The sequence below is a fragment of the Myotis myotis genome, unplaced genomic scaffold (genome assembly GCF_014108235.1).
Source record: "Myotis myotis isolate mMyoMyo1 unplaced genomic scaffold, mMyoMyo1.p scaffold_m19_p_37, whole genome shotgun sequence".
NCBI lineage: Eukaryota > Metazoa > Chordata > Mammalia > Chiroptera > Vespertilionidae > Myotis > Myotis myotis.
This window is the reverse complement of record NW_023416343.1, coordinates 1,773,531-1,789,023: the sequence shown is the minus strand read 5'-3', so window position 1 is coordinate 1,789,023 and position 15,493 is coordinate 1,773,531. Positions and strand designations below refer to the sequence as shown.

Below are 15,493 nucleotides of genomic sequence, written 5' to 3'. Positions count from 1 at the left end.
TCGCCTCCTGTCCCCTCGGGCCCACAGCGCACCGGGTCCAGGTCCCACGTGCCCGGCCTCTTCCGTGGAGGCAGGAACAATAGAAGTTGGGTGTTGAATTGAAATAAATATTTAATTCGTGAAAATGGCCTTATATGTTTTAAAACGCCCCTTAACGCGATTTTTATTCTCTCGAAAGCGCTTATTACAGGTAAATTACGCATTTTACTGCCGCTGCGTTAGGTTCACCATTAGAACAAATTTAAGGCCCTGCGAAGACCAGTAGATAATGTTAATTTCAAATACAGAAGCTAAATATATTTTGCCCCTTTTTATTACTCGTTTTCTTTTAAGGTTTATTGACTGCTTTTTATCTTAACTCTACGTCTTTACGTGCCGCCGCCGTAATGCACTGTAACGGCATTAATATTTTAGGGAATCGGTATTTATGGATCTTTATTTGGAAACAATGCCGTGGGTCTGCCGCTACCCGCGCCCTGGAAGGGTGCCCTCCCGATAATGATGAATGGCCCGCGCTGTGTGCCATTTGCTAATTATATCCATGATTTACTGCGGAGCGAGACTTAAATCATTCATTTCAGTCTTGCGTAACAGGGCCATAAAATTTTTAGGTTTAAAAATGGTTTCCATGTGTATAATTTAAACAAATTTCAGGGCCCTTGTATACACAAAATGCTGCACCCGGCCATTTGTTACGTACGCCGTCTTCCTAAACTTCTACTTTTAATGATCGCAGTGGTTGGAATTATTATGCTTAATTTTCATAATCATAGCTTTTAAATCTATAGCCGTTCGCACACGTTAGATGAAGAAAGAGATAGCTAATTGTGTGTGGATAGTATGTCATTCCTGAGTAGTCCCAAATGGTACGAAGTCGTTAAAAAGGCTGAAAAGCACGAATTATTCTTCTATTAACGAGCAGTTGTTCTCCGACTAATTATTAGTTGGCGCTGCTTTGTGTCCAAGAACAAACGTTGCTCCTTCTAGCCTCGCGGCAGCAAAGTGAGATAAACTCCTCTCCTCTCTCTCTCTCTCTCTCTCTCTCTGTCTCCCCCGTGCCCACACCCTGCAGGTGAGAAGCCCTACAAGTGTCCGCACTGCGACTATGCCGGCACCCAGTCCGCGTCCTTGAAGTACCACCTGGAGCGGCATCACCGGGAGCGACAGAACGGGGCGGGGCCCCTGTCCGGCCAGCCCGCCAGCCAAGACCCCCGGGACGAGCCGTCGGGCAAAGCCGCGCTGTTCCTCAGGCCCGACATCCTGAGGGGCGCCTTCAAGGGCCTCCCCGGGATGGACTTCCGAGGGGGGCCCGCCGCCCAGCAGTGGCCGGCCGGAGCGCTGTCGTCGGGGGACCACCCCGGCCAGGCCGGCGGCCTGTCTTCCTCGGAGCCTCCGTCAGACGCTCTGAAAGGTGCCGACCTTCCCTCCAAAAGCGCCCACTTCTCCGAAGTCGGAAGAGCCTACCAGAGCCTGGCGGGCAATGGCGTGAGCTTCCAGGGGTCCCTGCAGGCGTTCATGGACAGCTTCGTCCTCAGCTCCCTGAGGAGGGAGAAGGGCACCAAGGACAAGGCCCCGCTGGACCCTCCCTCTGCCAAAGTCCACGGGGCGGACGGCGAGGACAGAGGCGGCGGGAAGGCGCCCTCCAGGAAGTCGGAGAAGTCGCAGTACGAGCCCCTGGATCTGTCGGTGCGGCCCGACGCCCCCGCCCTGCCCGGCTCCCAGGTGACGATGCGGGACAGCGTGGCCTGGCACGGCTGCTTGTTCTGCGCGTTCACCACGTCCTCCGTGGAGCTCATGGCCCTACACTTGCAGGCCAACCACCTGGGCAGAGCCAAGCGCAGGGACCCTGCCGTGGGGGTGGCCGTGCCCGGCAAAGAGCAGGCGCGGGAGGCCAGCAAGGCGGCCCTGCTGCCCTCCGTACCGTCCAGCAAGGATGGGGCCCTGGCCGCCCTGATGGGGCCTCTGGACTCTGCCTCTGAGAAGACGGCCCCAGGACCGGCCGCGGAGACGCTGGGGGAGCCGAAGAGCGGCCCATGGCCCGGCCACGTGGACCCCGCGTTCTGCCACTTCCCGTCCGACTTCTACAAGCAGTTCGGCGTCTACCCCGGCACGGTGAGCGCGGGGGCCGCCAGCTCCTGCCCCAACAAGGGGCCTGAGGGCCAGGCCCCCTCCGAGGACGACGCCCCGATCGTGATCCCCGACACCGGGGACAAGAACATGCCCGACGGCCTGTCCGACGTCGCCTCCTCCGACGACATGGACTCCGCCAAGGGGGACGATGAGGACGAGGAGATGGACACGGAGCCCGAGGTGGTGAGGAAGCCGCCCGCGGCCCTCAGCAAGGACAGTGGCGGCGACGGCGGGGACAGCCTGCTGCCCACGGGCGCCCCGCAGCCCGTCCAGGGACTGGCGTCCCCCCTGCCCCCGCCGTCAGAGAAGCCGTGGCACAGCCCGGGCCTCCTCCCAGCCCAGGACCCCGCCGCGGGCCTGGCCCGGCCGGAGCGCGGGCCCCCGGGCCTGGAGAAGCCGGTGAACATGCTGTCGGTCCTCAGGGCCTACAGCGCCGAGGGCCTGGCCGCCTTCAACGGACTTGCCGGGGGCGCGGCCGGCGCGGGATGCGTCAAGAGGCCGGACGTGTGCGGTAAGTTCTAGAACCTCCTCCCGGGGTCCTTCCCCAGCACGTCGGGCCGAGTGTGCGCTCTGTCAGCACGGACGGGGGAGACTTGTTGACTCTCGGGCTTTGAACTGAACCTCAGAGGGGCCCCTGATGCTGGAGGCGCCGCATGGACAGTCATGAGCGTCTGCCCCGTGCATGTGGCCCAGCCCACAGGCCTGGGCTCCCGTTCCCGGGCGGGGCCCTGGGCAGGGGGTGGGCCCCCCGGGGGAAGGACCCCTGTCTAATCCCCGGAGGGGAAGGGGCCGTAAAGGGAAGAGACCTGGTAGCTTGCAAACTCTGTGTGCTGTTAACTGACGCTGACGGTGCCTAAGACGGTGCCCCCGCTGTGCTCAGCCAAACCCGCTCTCCTCACGTCCACGCAAGGCTCTGAGACCGTCACGCTGACCCCGTGGCGGGGACCCAGGGACCCTGTCTCCAGAGGGGGTGGGGGGGCGGGGCGTTTGCGACTCACCTTTAGCGGCAGCGACTGTGCCCTGGGCCTTCTGTCCCGCTGCTGCCTTCTGTCCGTCTGTCTCTTCGCCTGTCCATCTGTTGTTCCAGCGAGAAATGTGCAGCCCGTCACTGTGTTGCGACCCCGCGTGTCTCGGGCCCACGCTTGTCTGCTCTGCTTAGCACGTCGGCGCCTCTTCACCTCCTGGGAGAACACGGCTCCCCCGGGGGTTCCCGAGCTTAGAACGAGTCCCCGCGTGGGCTCTGGGGGATGGAGGCGGGCGGGAGGGCTACATGGACAGTCATGCGTGTCTCCACGTGAAGGTGGCCCAGGCCTTCTCGTGGGGCTCACATGGTCTTGCTGGGAGGCCTCTCAGAACAGACGCTCAGCCCCAAACACCCTCCCCAGAGACGAATGGCAGGGGTGCCTTCCATCCTTAGTCTAAGAACAGGTTTCTGTGACTCACTTCACTTGTTGAAAAAGGGAAGGAGGGAAGGAGGGAGGAAGGGAGGAAGGAAGGGAAGGAGGGAGGAAAAGAATAAGGAAGGAGAGAGGAGGGAGGAAGGGAGGGAGGAAGGGAGGAGGGAGGGCGAATTTTGTAGCCTCTGAATCTCAAGTTCCTTGCACACACACGGGATTCAGGCAGCTGGACTTGGTTCATACTTGAAATTTATATATATTCCCTCTCCTTCCTGATTCACGAGCAAATGGACCAGGCAGTCAGAGATATTTTTTGAATTCTCAAAAACCACTAATGGCTTCCTGACAGCCCCCCAAAATATTGACAGGCCCTTATGCTGAGTGGTTCGCAGGCCCCACCCCGGCCCCCGGTTCTATTTTTAGCCACACGCACCCCCTTCCCTTGGAAGCTGTTAAAACCATATTTAAAAGGCGCAGAAGAGGGTTGTGTGCCAGTCCAATCCCCCGTTTCTCCTGGGGAGGAAGGCACGGACAGACGCGCGAGTCTTTCTTTCGCTGTTGTTCTACGTGTGTGTGATGGGCGGCTTCCTTTTTGGCCCTTGTTTGGGGATGTTGTTTAAAGTCTATTTTCAGCGCTTTCAGATCCCTGAGTAGGACCCTGGTTCCTGCCAGGAATCCAGGCATCAGAAAAGATCAAAAGGGGCGCGTTCACGAGCTCTTTATTATTGAAATGAGCTCATATTACCCCATTAATTTCCCCTCCTCCTGTCCCTGCTGGAGGAAGCTGGGCCTGGGAGCAGAGGGTGGGAAGGCCTGGTGCCCGCTCAGTCTCCTGAGCCCTTTCCCTCTGAGCTGAGCTCCCAGGCACTGCTCCCCCCCCCCACCCGCCCCCACACAGCAGCTCCCCACGCCCCTGCAGTTCCTGGGAATGTGACAACCTTTGCCTGGTCACCCCTTTGGCCCTTGGGCAGCAGCACCTGGGTCCAGAGTTATAGTTTCTCTCCAAGAGGGGAGCCAAGGCCAGTGGGTGAATGGGTTTCTGTGACTGAATTCACCTGCAGAAAGAGGAGGACGGGAGGGAGAGAGGGAGGAAGGAGGTAAGAGGAGGAAGGAAGAGGAAGGAGGAAGAAGGGGGGAAGGAAGGAGGAAAAAAGGAGGGAAGAAGGAAGGAGAAAGGAGGGAGGAGGGAGGGGGGAGGGGGGAGGGAGGGAGGAGGGAGGAAGTACCTTCAGCCCTGACTCTGGTGCTCCTTGTACACATGGGGCTTCCCCAGGTGAGGCCGGCCCCCCTGCTCTGCCTGCACTCAGGGGAGAGGCCGGAGGAACCTCCCTGGTTTCTGGGGGTCCAGTGCAGAGGTTCCTTTGGCCTGTTCCTTCCGAGCCCCCCTCCCTCCCGCTGGGAAGCGGCCCAGCCCTGCTCTGGCCCAGGTGGGCCCCGGGCCAGGTGGAGACCTGCCCTCTTGCTGGGGATGGGCCTGGCCCTGTGCTCAGCCCCTCCCATACCTGCCGGCTGCTTGGTGCCCCCATGCCCCGGAGGGCCAGGCCCGTGCCTCCCTCTGCGTGTCTGGCAGGAAACGCAGATCCGATCTCCGCTGGGCTCCCGTGGGCAGTGGGGGCAGGCAGGGCGTTGCCCACTCTGCTCCCGTCGCAGGGAGCACACACAGTAGTTGAACGTTTGACACCCGTGGGCCTCACCGATGTTGGCCCGGGAACCAAGTTCTCCCATGTCCCTCCCCTCCTGCCCATTCTGTCGGGAACCGGACGGCCAGGGGCCTCCCGCTGTGCGGTGGGAGCCGGGGTGGCGGCTGCAGGGCCCGGTCTCGGCGCCCGTGCTGTGTTCCAGGCCCACGCCCCCACCCTCCCCCCCGCCCCGCTCTTGCTGAGCCCAAGCTCCTGGGGACTGGCTTGCCCAGCGGGTGGTGGAGCTCCCCCTCCCCCTCCCTCTCTGTGTGGACCTCGTGGCTCCCAGATGGGGCGCCCGCTCCCCGTGTGGTCCAGGGCCTGGTGCTGGATCCCCGTCATAGGGGACCCTGTGGCTTGTCCTGAAGGCCAAGGGCGATCCCGTGAGTTCACTGCCATCCCCTGCGCTGCCTGCTGGCTGCCAGGCTCTGGCGGGAGGAAGCGTAGGCGCTGGCCGGGCGCCCCCAGAAACCAGCAGCCCTGGGCAGGTGCTCCCCGCCCCCTCCTGAGCCCAGTGCTCAGTGTGCAGAGGGTGGGCGCCCGGACAGCCTCTGCAGGGCAGGCCCCTCCCTGGGTCCCCCTCCCGGCCCCCACCCCCCTTCTTCCTCCTTTGCATGGACCCGGGATGCCTGGGCCTGAGGGCGCTCGCCCTGAGGGTGACAGGGCTGTGGTGTGAACCCGCTGTATTTGCCAAACAGTCTGCTCCCCGTTTCAGAACAAACAAATGGACGGTGTCTGAGTCGGCAACCGGGTGACATGTAGCCTTGTTTATGTTCCGTCCCTTTCGCCGCAGAGTTTTGGCTCCAAAAGCTACTGTCTGAGTCAACAGGGCCTCCGAAGGGGTCTGGCTGCCTTCCTCTGTCGTCCTGTCCACGTTCCCCTCCATCCCATGGGAGCTACTGCCCGGGACCAAGCCAGGGAGCAGCAGAGCTTGTTGGTTCAGCCCACATACACGCACATGTGTGACCACAAGTGCACACACATGCATGCATGTGAACACGTGCACGAGTGCACACATGTGTGTGCATATATTTGCACATGGACACATGCATGCACATACTTGCACGCACAGGTGCACACACATACATGCACAACATATTGACATGCACACATACACTGGCACACACTCACACGTGTTCACACACACTCATACCAGCTCGCTCACTCACTCACATGCACACTCACACACTCACACACTTCCCTCCTTGGCAGGACTTGGGGTTCGCGGGAGGATGAGAATGCTAAGTGTGGTCAGGACAGACACCCTCTCCCGGGGACGTGAAGACCCCGTGGGCGCAGCCACCCCGTGGGCCAGGGGCGTGTGGCCCCATCGCTGCCCCCATCGCCTGCACTCGCCACACCAGCCGCTGAGCCGGGTCCCCCCTCCCGTGTCCCGCGGCTGTGCACAAAGCTCGCTTCCGCAGGCCGTCACCTCCCGCCGCGCTGCCCCCACCTGCCGCCTGGCTGCCGCCTGCTCTAACCTCGTGCTGTTCTCCCTGCAGGAGACGGGGCGGGCGGGGGTGGGGTATGTCTTCCACACACTGGGGTCCTCGTCCCCCCAGCAGTCAGGGCCGTGCGCACTTGCTCTCAGGCCCCCCCCGGCCCGGGCCCGGACTGTTTAATGACTGTGACGTTTTCTTGCAGGTAAGTCACCCCCGTTCTAGCCGGTCCAGCTGGACGGGCCCTGGCGTGTCCGCGCTGCCCCGCCGGCGGCTCCCGCGCCCATCCCCAGGTCAGGAGGAGATCGACTTGCACACTTGTGTGTTGAGCAGGTAGTCGCTGTGGGCGTAGGTGTGTGTGCCCGAGGCGCGCCCACGCCATGTACACGCGGAGGCGGGAGGCGGAAACGCTGCCCGCGTGTCCCCGCGCGCCTGGCAATCAACACGGCTCAGTGATGCGAGGTGCGAGCGCTCCCTCCCGCTGTGCCTCCGGTGACAAACCCGGTGCTTGGAGTCCCCCCCACCCCATCCCCTGCCCCTGAAAGGCCTGCCATGGGGGCGGGGCTGTGGCTCCCTTCCCCAGCGGCCCTGACGTGGTCCCGGGCCCGATGTCCTGTGCACGACGTCCTGTGCTTTGTAACGCATAGAAGAGCCCGGAAGAGTGCAGTGGTCCCCTCTCCCTAGTGCATAAGCGGTGACTTTGCTGGTGCGACCTGGTGCAGGCCCTGGCGTTCCCCTCGAGCCCGTGACGGTCAGACCCAGGATGGCACCTCGACACCCACGGCTGACAAGCAGGGGCTGAGGCCACACGTGCAGAGGTGGGGGGGGGGGCGTCGTGTGCCAGGGGTCACTTGCCCGGGGACCGGGTGTGGTCGGGTGATGAGATGCGGGGAGGTGACCCGGGACGAAGGCATGTGCCGCTCATCACTGTCGCTCCGAGTCAGTGTCAGACGTGAAGTGTGCTGTGCGCCCTGTTAGCCGGGAGATCACGTGCGAGTGGAGTGTAAGACGACGCTAAATGCCCCGGTCACTTGTCTTGCTGTTGCTAATAAAAGCTGTGACACAGCAGTGCCGCTTCGAGTCCTTGTCTTCATTCTCTTGGTGACGCCCCCCCCCCCCCGCCCCTCGAGTCCCGCCCATGGGTGGGGGCCCCCAGAGGACCCCCCGGGGCTGTTTGCTGGGCAACAGGTCGCATTCCATCATCTTTAGGGCGCCCCACTGGTACTGATTCACAAATGGACAGGGACCTCCCGATTTGAGGGTGACTGTGGCAGGCGGGGAGAGCCAGACACCAGGGGCGCACGTCCCTGTACAAGGGGTGTTCCCGCATCTGGACCCCCACGCCTCTCGGGCCCTGTGGGTGGGGAAGCTGAGGCACAGAGCATGCGGGCTGCCTGGGAAGTGGGCAGAATGTCAGGACACCCCTGCACCCCCTGCACCCCGCGCCCCCCATTTATCAGTGCCTCCTGGTGCCTCCGTGAGGCCGCGTCACCCCCAGGGCCCCACGCTTCCCTGTTGGGAGCTGCCTGGGGCTCCCTCTGCTGAGGCCGGTGCCCCATTTGGTTTAAGGAGCCACATTCTCAGCTTCCAAGGAGGGGGCGCCCCCCCCATCCAGACGAGCACCCTCAGGGCCTTCTCGACAGAGCCTCAGCCTGGGGACATGGGGGCGGAGGAGAGGGCGCGGCTCCTTGCGAGGCTTCCCGGCCCCTGTCGGTCACGGTCACTGCACAGGGGACCTGCTGCCCCCGGGGCTCAGGGTGGCCGGGCGGTGGGGAGGTAGGGTGCGCTGATGACGGGAACCCATCATCCTGCAGAGTCTTCAAGTCCACGTTTCGTCACAGGTGCTGGGAAGTAGGTTGGCTCTGATCAGATGCAGATGCTGCAGCTAAAGGAACCTGAACTTCGGGAGGGCCCAGCCATGGGGCTCAGGGGTGAACGACGACCTATGACCCAGGAGGTCACGGTCCGATTCCCGGTCAGGGCACAGGCCCGGGTTGCAGGCTCGATCCCCAGTGTGGGGTGTGCAGGAGGCAGCCGGTCCATGATTCTCCCTCATCACTGATGTTTCTCTCTCCCTCTCCTTCCTCTCTGAAATCAGTAAAAAAGTAAATGAGAACACTCTGGGAGGGGGTCATCGCTGGTGTCGTCACCTTTCCTCCCAGAAACGTCACGGGGGTCACGTGGCGCCCACCGCTCTGTGCCCGAGCCCGTTGAGGGCTCTGCCCAGCTCCTTCCTTGCACAAACCCCGTCCTGCCCAGGCCGGCGGCCCTAGAGGAGCCCGCCCTCCCCTGGGGGTGACCCGGACCCCCATCTCGGGCCCAAGGCTCACAGGCTGCACTTTCTTCCTGAACTTGGCTTGTTCTCAGATGAATAGAACATGCTCTCCTGGACCCACACCCAGGGAGAAAGGCAGCCACGTGAGGAAAGCGAATTTGTAATCAATTTAACTGATTATTGCTCTTTCTATAGGATGGGGGTGGGGGGTGAGGTGGCAAGGACAGTCCCGGCTGAGGTGCCCGCCCCGGGCAGGGCTGCAGGGGTGACGGGGTTCACACAGCGTGTGGGCCCTTCCTTGTCGAGGGGAGGCCACTCATCCTCAGTCTCCTAGGACCCCCGGTACCACCCCCAAGTGGCCACCCCGCCCTCGGTGTTGGCGCTCAGGTGAGTGTGACCTAGTGTCCCGCCTGCACCCTCGGGGAACAAGGTGAGTGTGAGGGAGCGACTTGGAGGGGACAAGTCATCCCCATGTCAGTGACTTCAGGGTTCCTGCCACCAGGCAGCAGCAGGCAGAGCTCCCAGGGACACTGAGGCCCACTGAGACCGTACCGGGCGGTAGGGACCCTGCAGGGTATTGGGGACACGCCCCTGCCATCCTTGCCCCTGTGGATGCCCCATGTGAGGGCCGATCACAGCTGAGCCGGGCCCTCCCGTTCCAGGGGGAACCCCATCGGGGACCCTGTGTGAGTGCCAGCGACCCGTTCCCAGGGCGTGAGAAACAGCCCGGCTGCCTGAGCTGCTGCTCCAGTTTCTGGTTGTTACTTGTTCCCAATCCTCCCCGAGGGTTTGTTCCCGCTGATTCTTAGGGAGAGTGGGAGGGAGAGGGGGGGACAGAGAGAAACATCGATGTGAGAGACACAGCGACGGGTTGTCTCCTGCACGTGCCCTGACCAGGGCCCGGGCCGGGGAGGAGCCTGCAACCGAGGTCCGTGCCCTTGACCGGAATCAAACCCGGGACCCTTTGGTCCGCAGGCCGACGCTCTATCCCCTGAGCCACACTGGCCAGGGCCTTTTCTTCTGTTTCTGAGCAGACGGATTCCCCCACGTGGGGCGATGAGACAGTCTCACGTGTCCGGCCGCGGGAGCAGGAGTCTCCTGCCGTCCTGCAGGGGGGATCCTGGGGCCGAAAACGCCCCCTGAAGTCACTCAGGGCACTGGCTCTACACCCCGGGCCTGGGTGACCCTGCGTCCCCGACGTGGGTGGTGTGTGACGGCCCCGCTCGTGGCCTTGGCCTGGGTTCTCAGCAGGAGACACGGGGCAGCCAGGCCTGCGAGTCCAGAGGCTCCTGCACTGGGCCCCGGGGCCGCCCGGGTGAGAGGAAGGGCCCACCAGCGGCCGGCCCAGGACTGACCATCCAGAGGGCGGGGCGCTGCATGGGACCCGCAGCCCCGACTGGACACCAGTCCCACCGTGTGGGTGTCCCGGGCAGGGGGAGGGGCGGCCAGCCCGGGGGGCAGAGGAGAGAGCCACAGCAGGGCTGGGCGCCGAAGGAATGGACAGTGGGACAGACAGACACCAGGAGCAGGTCAGACACATGGACAGAGAGAGACAGGGGGCGGGCAGAGGTCAAAAGAGGAGACAATGCTCAGCCCACATGGCTCAGTGGGTGAGCATGGACCTCTGAACCACAAGGTCAGGGTTCGCTTCCCGGTCAGGGCACAGGCCCGGGTTGCGGGCTTGATCCCCAGTGTGGGGCGTGCAGGAGGCGGCCGGTCCATGATTCTCTCTCATCGTGGATGTTTCTCTCTCTCCCTTCCTCTTTGAAAGCAATAAAGATGTATTTTTTTAAAAAAGAGAGAGAGCCGGGGGGAGAAGGTTGAGAATGGAGACCTGGGCAGATGGAAGTGAGACAGGGAGAAGGACGAGGGGGAGAAGAGGTGTGAACAGAATGGAAGGGAAAGGGTGGAGATGGAGGAGAGAGAGGGCGGACAGGCAGGGGAAGAGGAGACAGCGCCCAGCAGGGGGCACTGGAAGAGGCCTGGGGCTGGGCCAGTGGCTGGTGCTAGGTGCACAGGGATGAGTGGTGAGGGTGAGGGTGAGGGGTGACGGTGAGGGGTGAGGAGTGAGGATGAGATGAGGAGTGAGGGTGAGGGTGAGGGTGAGGGTATGGGGTGAGGGTGAGGGTATGGGGTGGGGGTGAGGGTGAGGGTGAGGGTATGGGGTGGGGGTGAGGAGTGAGGGTGAGGGTGAGGGTATGGGGTGAGGGTGAGGGTGAGGGTATGGGGTGGGGGTGAGGAGTGAGGGTGAGGGTGAGGGTATGGGGTGAGGGTGAGGGTGAGGGTGAGGGTGGGGGGTGAGGGTGAGGGTGAGGGTGAGGGTGGGGGTGAGGGTGAGGGGGTGAGGGTGAGGGTGAGGGTGGGGGTGAGGGTGGGGGTGAGGGGTGGGGTGAGGGTGAGGGTGAGGGTGAGGGTATGGGAGTGTGGGGTGAGGGTGAGGGTGAGGGTATCTGGGTGAGGGTGAGGTGAGGGTATGGGTGGGGGTGATGAGTGAGGTGAGGGGTGAGGGTATGGGGTGAGGGTGAGGTGAGGGGTGAGGGTGAGGGTGGGGGTGAGGGTGGGGTGAGGGTATGGGGTGAGGGTGAGGGTATGGGTGAGGGTGGGGGTGTGAGGTGAGGGTGAGGGGTGAGGGTGAGGGTGGGGGGTGATGGGTTGAGGTGAGGGTGAGGGGGAGGGTGAGGGTGTGAGGGGTGAGGGGGTAGGGTGAGGGTGGGCGGGTGAGGGTATGGGGTGAGGGTGAGGGTATGGGGTGAGGGTGGGGGTGAGGGGGGGGGTGAGGGTGAGGGTGAGGGTATGGGGTGAGGGTGAGGGTATGGGGTGAGGGTGGGGGTGAGGGTGAGGGTGAGGGTGAGGGTATGGGGTGAGGGTGAGGGTAGGGGTGGGGTGGGGGTGAGGGTGGGGGTGAGGGTGGGGTGAGGGTGAGGGGTGAGGGTGAGGGTGAGGGTGAGGGTGGGGTGAGGGTGAGGGTGAGGGTATGGGGTGAGGTGAGGGTTATGGGGTGAGGGTGGGGGTGAGGGTGAGGGTGAGGGTGAGGGTGAGGGTGGGGGTGAGGGTGAGGGTGAAGGTGAGGGTGGGGGTGAGGGTGGGGGTGAGGGTGAGGGTGGGGGTGAGGGTGAGGGGTGAGGGTGAGGGTGAGGGTTGAGGGTGGGGGTGAGGGTGAGGGTGAGGGTATGGGGTGAGGGTGAGGGTATGGGTGAGGGTGGGGTGAGGGTGGGGGTGAGGGTGGGGGTGAGGGTGAGGGGTGAGGGTGAGGGTGAGGGTGAGGGTGGGGGTGAGGGTGAGGGTGAGGGTGAGGGTGAGGGTGGGGGTGAGGGTGAGGGTGAGGGTATGGGGTGAGGGTGAGGGTATGGGGTGAGGGTGGGGGTGAGGGTGAGGGTGAGGGTGAGGGTGAGGGTGAGGGTGAGGGTGGGGGTGAGGGTGAGGGTGAGGGTATGGGGTGGGGGTGAGGGTGAGGGTGAGGGTATGGGGTGGGGGTGAGGGTGAGGGTGAGGGTATGGGGTGGGGGTGAGGGTGAGGGTGGGGGTGAGGGTGAGGGTGAGGGTGAGGGTGAGGGTATGGGGTGGGGGTGGGGGTGAGGGTATGGGGTGGGGGTGGGGGTGAGGGTGGGGGTGAGGACTAGCAGACCCTCCCCAGCAGCCTCCTCCCCAGCACCCTTCCAGGAGGAAATGCAGCCCCTTAATCAGAATTATTTACAAGATAATGGTCCATTGTTTGCACTGAGACAGATGTTGTCTGTGGGAAGCTGGGGTTTTATGCGCCCTCCCTGCTCTGCCTTCCTGGGCGCAGATGGGATCCCACTCATGGGGGTTGTTACTCAAAAAGGGAACTCGAGGCGCCTTCGCTGGCCGGGCTGGCTGGACTGGAGGACTGTGCCTGGGCCGTGGGCCAGGTGGGACCTGCGATGGCCGCCCCTGCCTCCTCGAGGGCCGGTCCTCGCGCTGTCCCTCCGTCCGCCAAGTTCTTTTTCAATAACAAGCACCTACTGTGTGCAGGGCCGCCCGCCTCGCTGAGCACCCACAGAGCGTGGTTTTCAGCAGGCGCCACCCGACACCTGACCGCGGAGGGCGCTGACCTCCGGCCCCCATGTTGTCCCACGGAAGAATGACAACAGCCGCACAGCAGTAGCCCCTGGTGAGAACGAATCGAAATTACACTCTTTTTTTCTGGTCGGGTCGGCCAAGCATATACGCTGTGCTGTGCGCGGTTTTAGGAATGAGTGCGTGTCACGAGGTGAGCGGGGTGGGACCGCCGTCACAGGGACAACACCGATGACATCCTCTCCCCGAACCCTCCTCGCAGCCCCACGCGGTAGATGCACTTCTCCTTCACGCACGCGAGGGGACGTAGAGGCACAGACAGGCTGCTGTCCCACTCAGGAAGGCCAGCGTCCGGAGGGAGCTGAGGGTCAGAGCCAGGCCGTGGCCACCCGGGCGACCTTCTGTCTGATCCTTGCTGGCGATGCATCCAAATGGAGCAAACCAGCCCCCTCACACTGCGGGGCGGGCGGGGGGCGGGGGGGGGGGCGTTCTCACAGCTTGTCCCTTTGGGTCCCCTAGAGCCGCGGTCGCCCACCTGTCAGGCCTCACGGGCCAGTGGTCCACGGAGGGTGAGATACTGCGTCACAGAAGGAACCCCGTGTCCTCCACGTGACCCGCTGACCTTGAACCTGCCTCCCGCCCCCCAGCAGGGAGCAGGCTCTCCTCCCCTCCATGGCCTCCCCTCTCCGGGAACGGCAGAGCCTCGCTGGCCGCTCTAGATTGCTTCCGTCACCAACTGGGACCCCATCATTCTTAGGTCTGTATTTACTCAGTCACTTCTCAGCCTCAGGGAAAAAAACCTGTCTGCCCCCCCCCCCTCCCCAGAGAGAGAGAGAGAGAGAGAGAGAGAGAGAGAGAGAGAGAGGCCTCCAGGAAACCTGACCCCACCTCCCAGCGGCTCCCGGGGCCCAGGTGGGGAAGAGCAGTTGAGTGGTCGTGGGTGGCCCGGGGCACAGGCCAGGCCCCGCGGGGGAGGCGGCCGGGGTCAGGCCAGGATAATATTTGTCAGCCTCGTTCTCACCATGTCAGGCTCTGCCCAGACCCCGCCTCATGGGGATCCCAGATCACCTCTTCCTCGGGTCCCACGGAGCCCAGTCACATGGGACCAATTACCAGTGTCAGGCAGGGGGCGAGGGTCCCGCCGGTGGGGGAGGGTGGGGGGTGGGACTCCATCCTGAACTCCCCAAGGCTGGGCCTGGGACCCCAGGCCTCTGGGCCGCCACTCCCCCCCCCCCCCCCCCCCCCCGCCCAGGCCGTTCCCATTAAAAGTGTTTAAATTACAAACCAGTAATAAAAGGACCGTGTGTGTGTGTGTGTGTGTGTGTGTGTGTGTGTGTGTGTGTTTGCCACTGAACAGGTTCTTTAGGGCCATTAGGATAATTAAAAACATATGGTGCCCGCGCAGGTCGGAGGGAAGCGCAGATGCACAAATTGGGCATTACAGACGGGCTCCCGGCTCTTGGCCTTTTAAAAACGTCAGGCCGGGAAGCTTAAGGAGATGGAACGGCCATTGTGCCATAGCAGGTAGCGTTCTGGTTTGGGAATCGTTAGGTAGGAAACCCTTTCTTTGGACTGAATAGGAGCCAAGGCCCCAGGACGCGAGGGGAGAAGCCGGCGGCGGGGTTTTGGGGGAGAGGCCGCTCCCACCTCGGGGCCCCGGAAGCCCGGGGAGACGCGCCTGCCTTTTTTAGGGCGTCGTTCACACAAAGCGGCTTCTATTGATTAAATATTGGGTTATATTAAAACCGGATCGATGGGGGCAGAGATGAGGATTTGGTGACACGCAACTTTTTACTTTTTAAAAGGCAAAGATGCAAGTATCGATCGGCCTAGAAACAGTCATTTGTTTTCATTTAAGCCACGCGTTTGACTGGGAGAAGGTGATCAACACGGATAATACAAGTAAAAAGCCAGGAGGGGTTTCCCAGCCCCCCACTCTCGCGGCTCCCGAAGCAGATAGGCCTGAGATATGAAGGGATGTCGGGCGGGGACCCTGGCGACACCCCGCTGTGCTCCGTCCCCATGTGTTGGGACCTGGGCTCAGAGCCACGGACTCGGCACTGCCCGTCTGTCTCCCACGGGAATCAGCCCGAACGGGGCAGGTGATGGGAAGGTCGCAGGAGCGGGGCTCTCGCTCTCGCTCCCCTAGGGAACGTTTCAGGTCCTCGCTGAGATGTGTCCCCTGTCCCCCCCAGCCAGGTAGCCTCGTTCCAGCCCTGCGGGCCCTCCCAGCACCGCGGACGGGTGGGGGGGGGGACGCACGTGAGCAGAGAGGAGCCGGCACGCTTGCCTGGGTCACCTGTGTCCTCCAAGCCTGTGAGCAGCCACGGAGCGTCCTCCTGAGCACGAGGACGGGTCGCGTTCACGTGGTTATGCATTGAGGTGTTTCGTGTACGTTTGTGGAGCCCTGAGGAGGCGGATGGCCCTGTAATAGAATCGAAAATGCACTTTCCGCCCCGCCAGCATGGCTCAGTGGTTGGCGTTGACCTATGAACCAGGAGGTCAGGGTTCAATTCCCAGTCAGGGCACATATTCA

At 62.9% G+C, this 15,493-nt stretch overlaps 1 protein-coding gene across 2 annotated transcripts in view; it reads left to right on the top strand.

The window, feature by feature from the left end:
• The window catches only part of ZNF536 (zinc finger protein 536), a 196,228-nt gene that overhangs the window by 103,267 nt on the left and 77,468 nt on the right, over window positions 1-15,493 (top strand). Inside the window, exons 4-5 of one of the 2 annotated variants that reach the window (XM_036303532.1) lie at window positions 1,073-2,641; window positions 6,851-7,144. In XM_036303532.1, the coding sequence (XP_036159425.1) occupies window positions 1,073-2,641; window positions 6,851-6,870 (1,589 nt within the window). In that variant the 3' untranslated portion in view covers window positions 6,871-7,144. Of the gene's footprint in view, window positions 1-1,072; window positions 2,642-6,850; window positions 7,145-15,493 lie in introns of those variants that run through there. The other variant, XM_036303531.1, reaches the window with a different exon arrangement.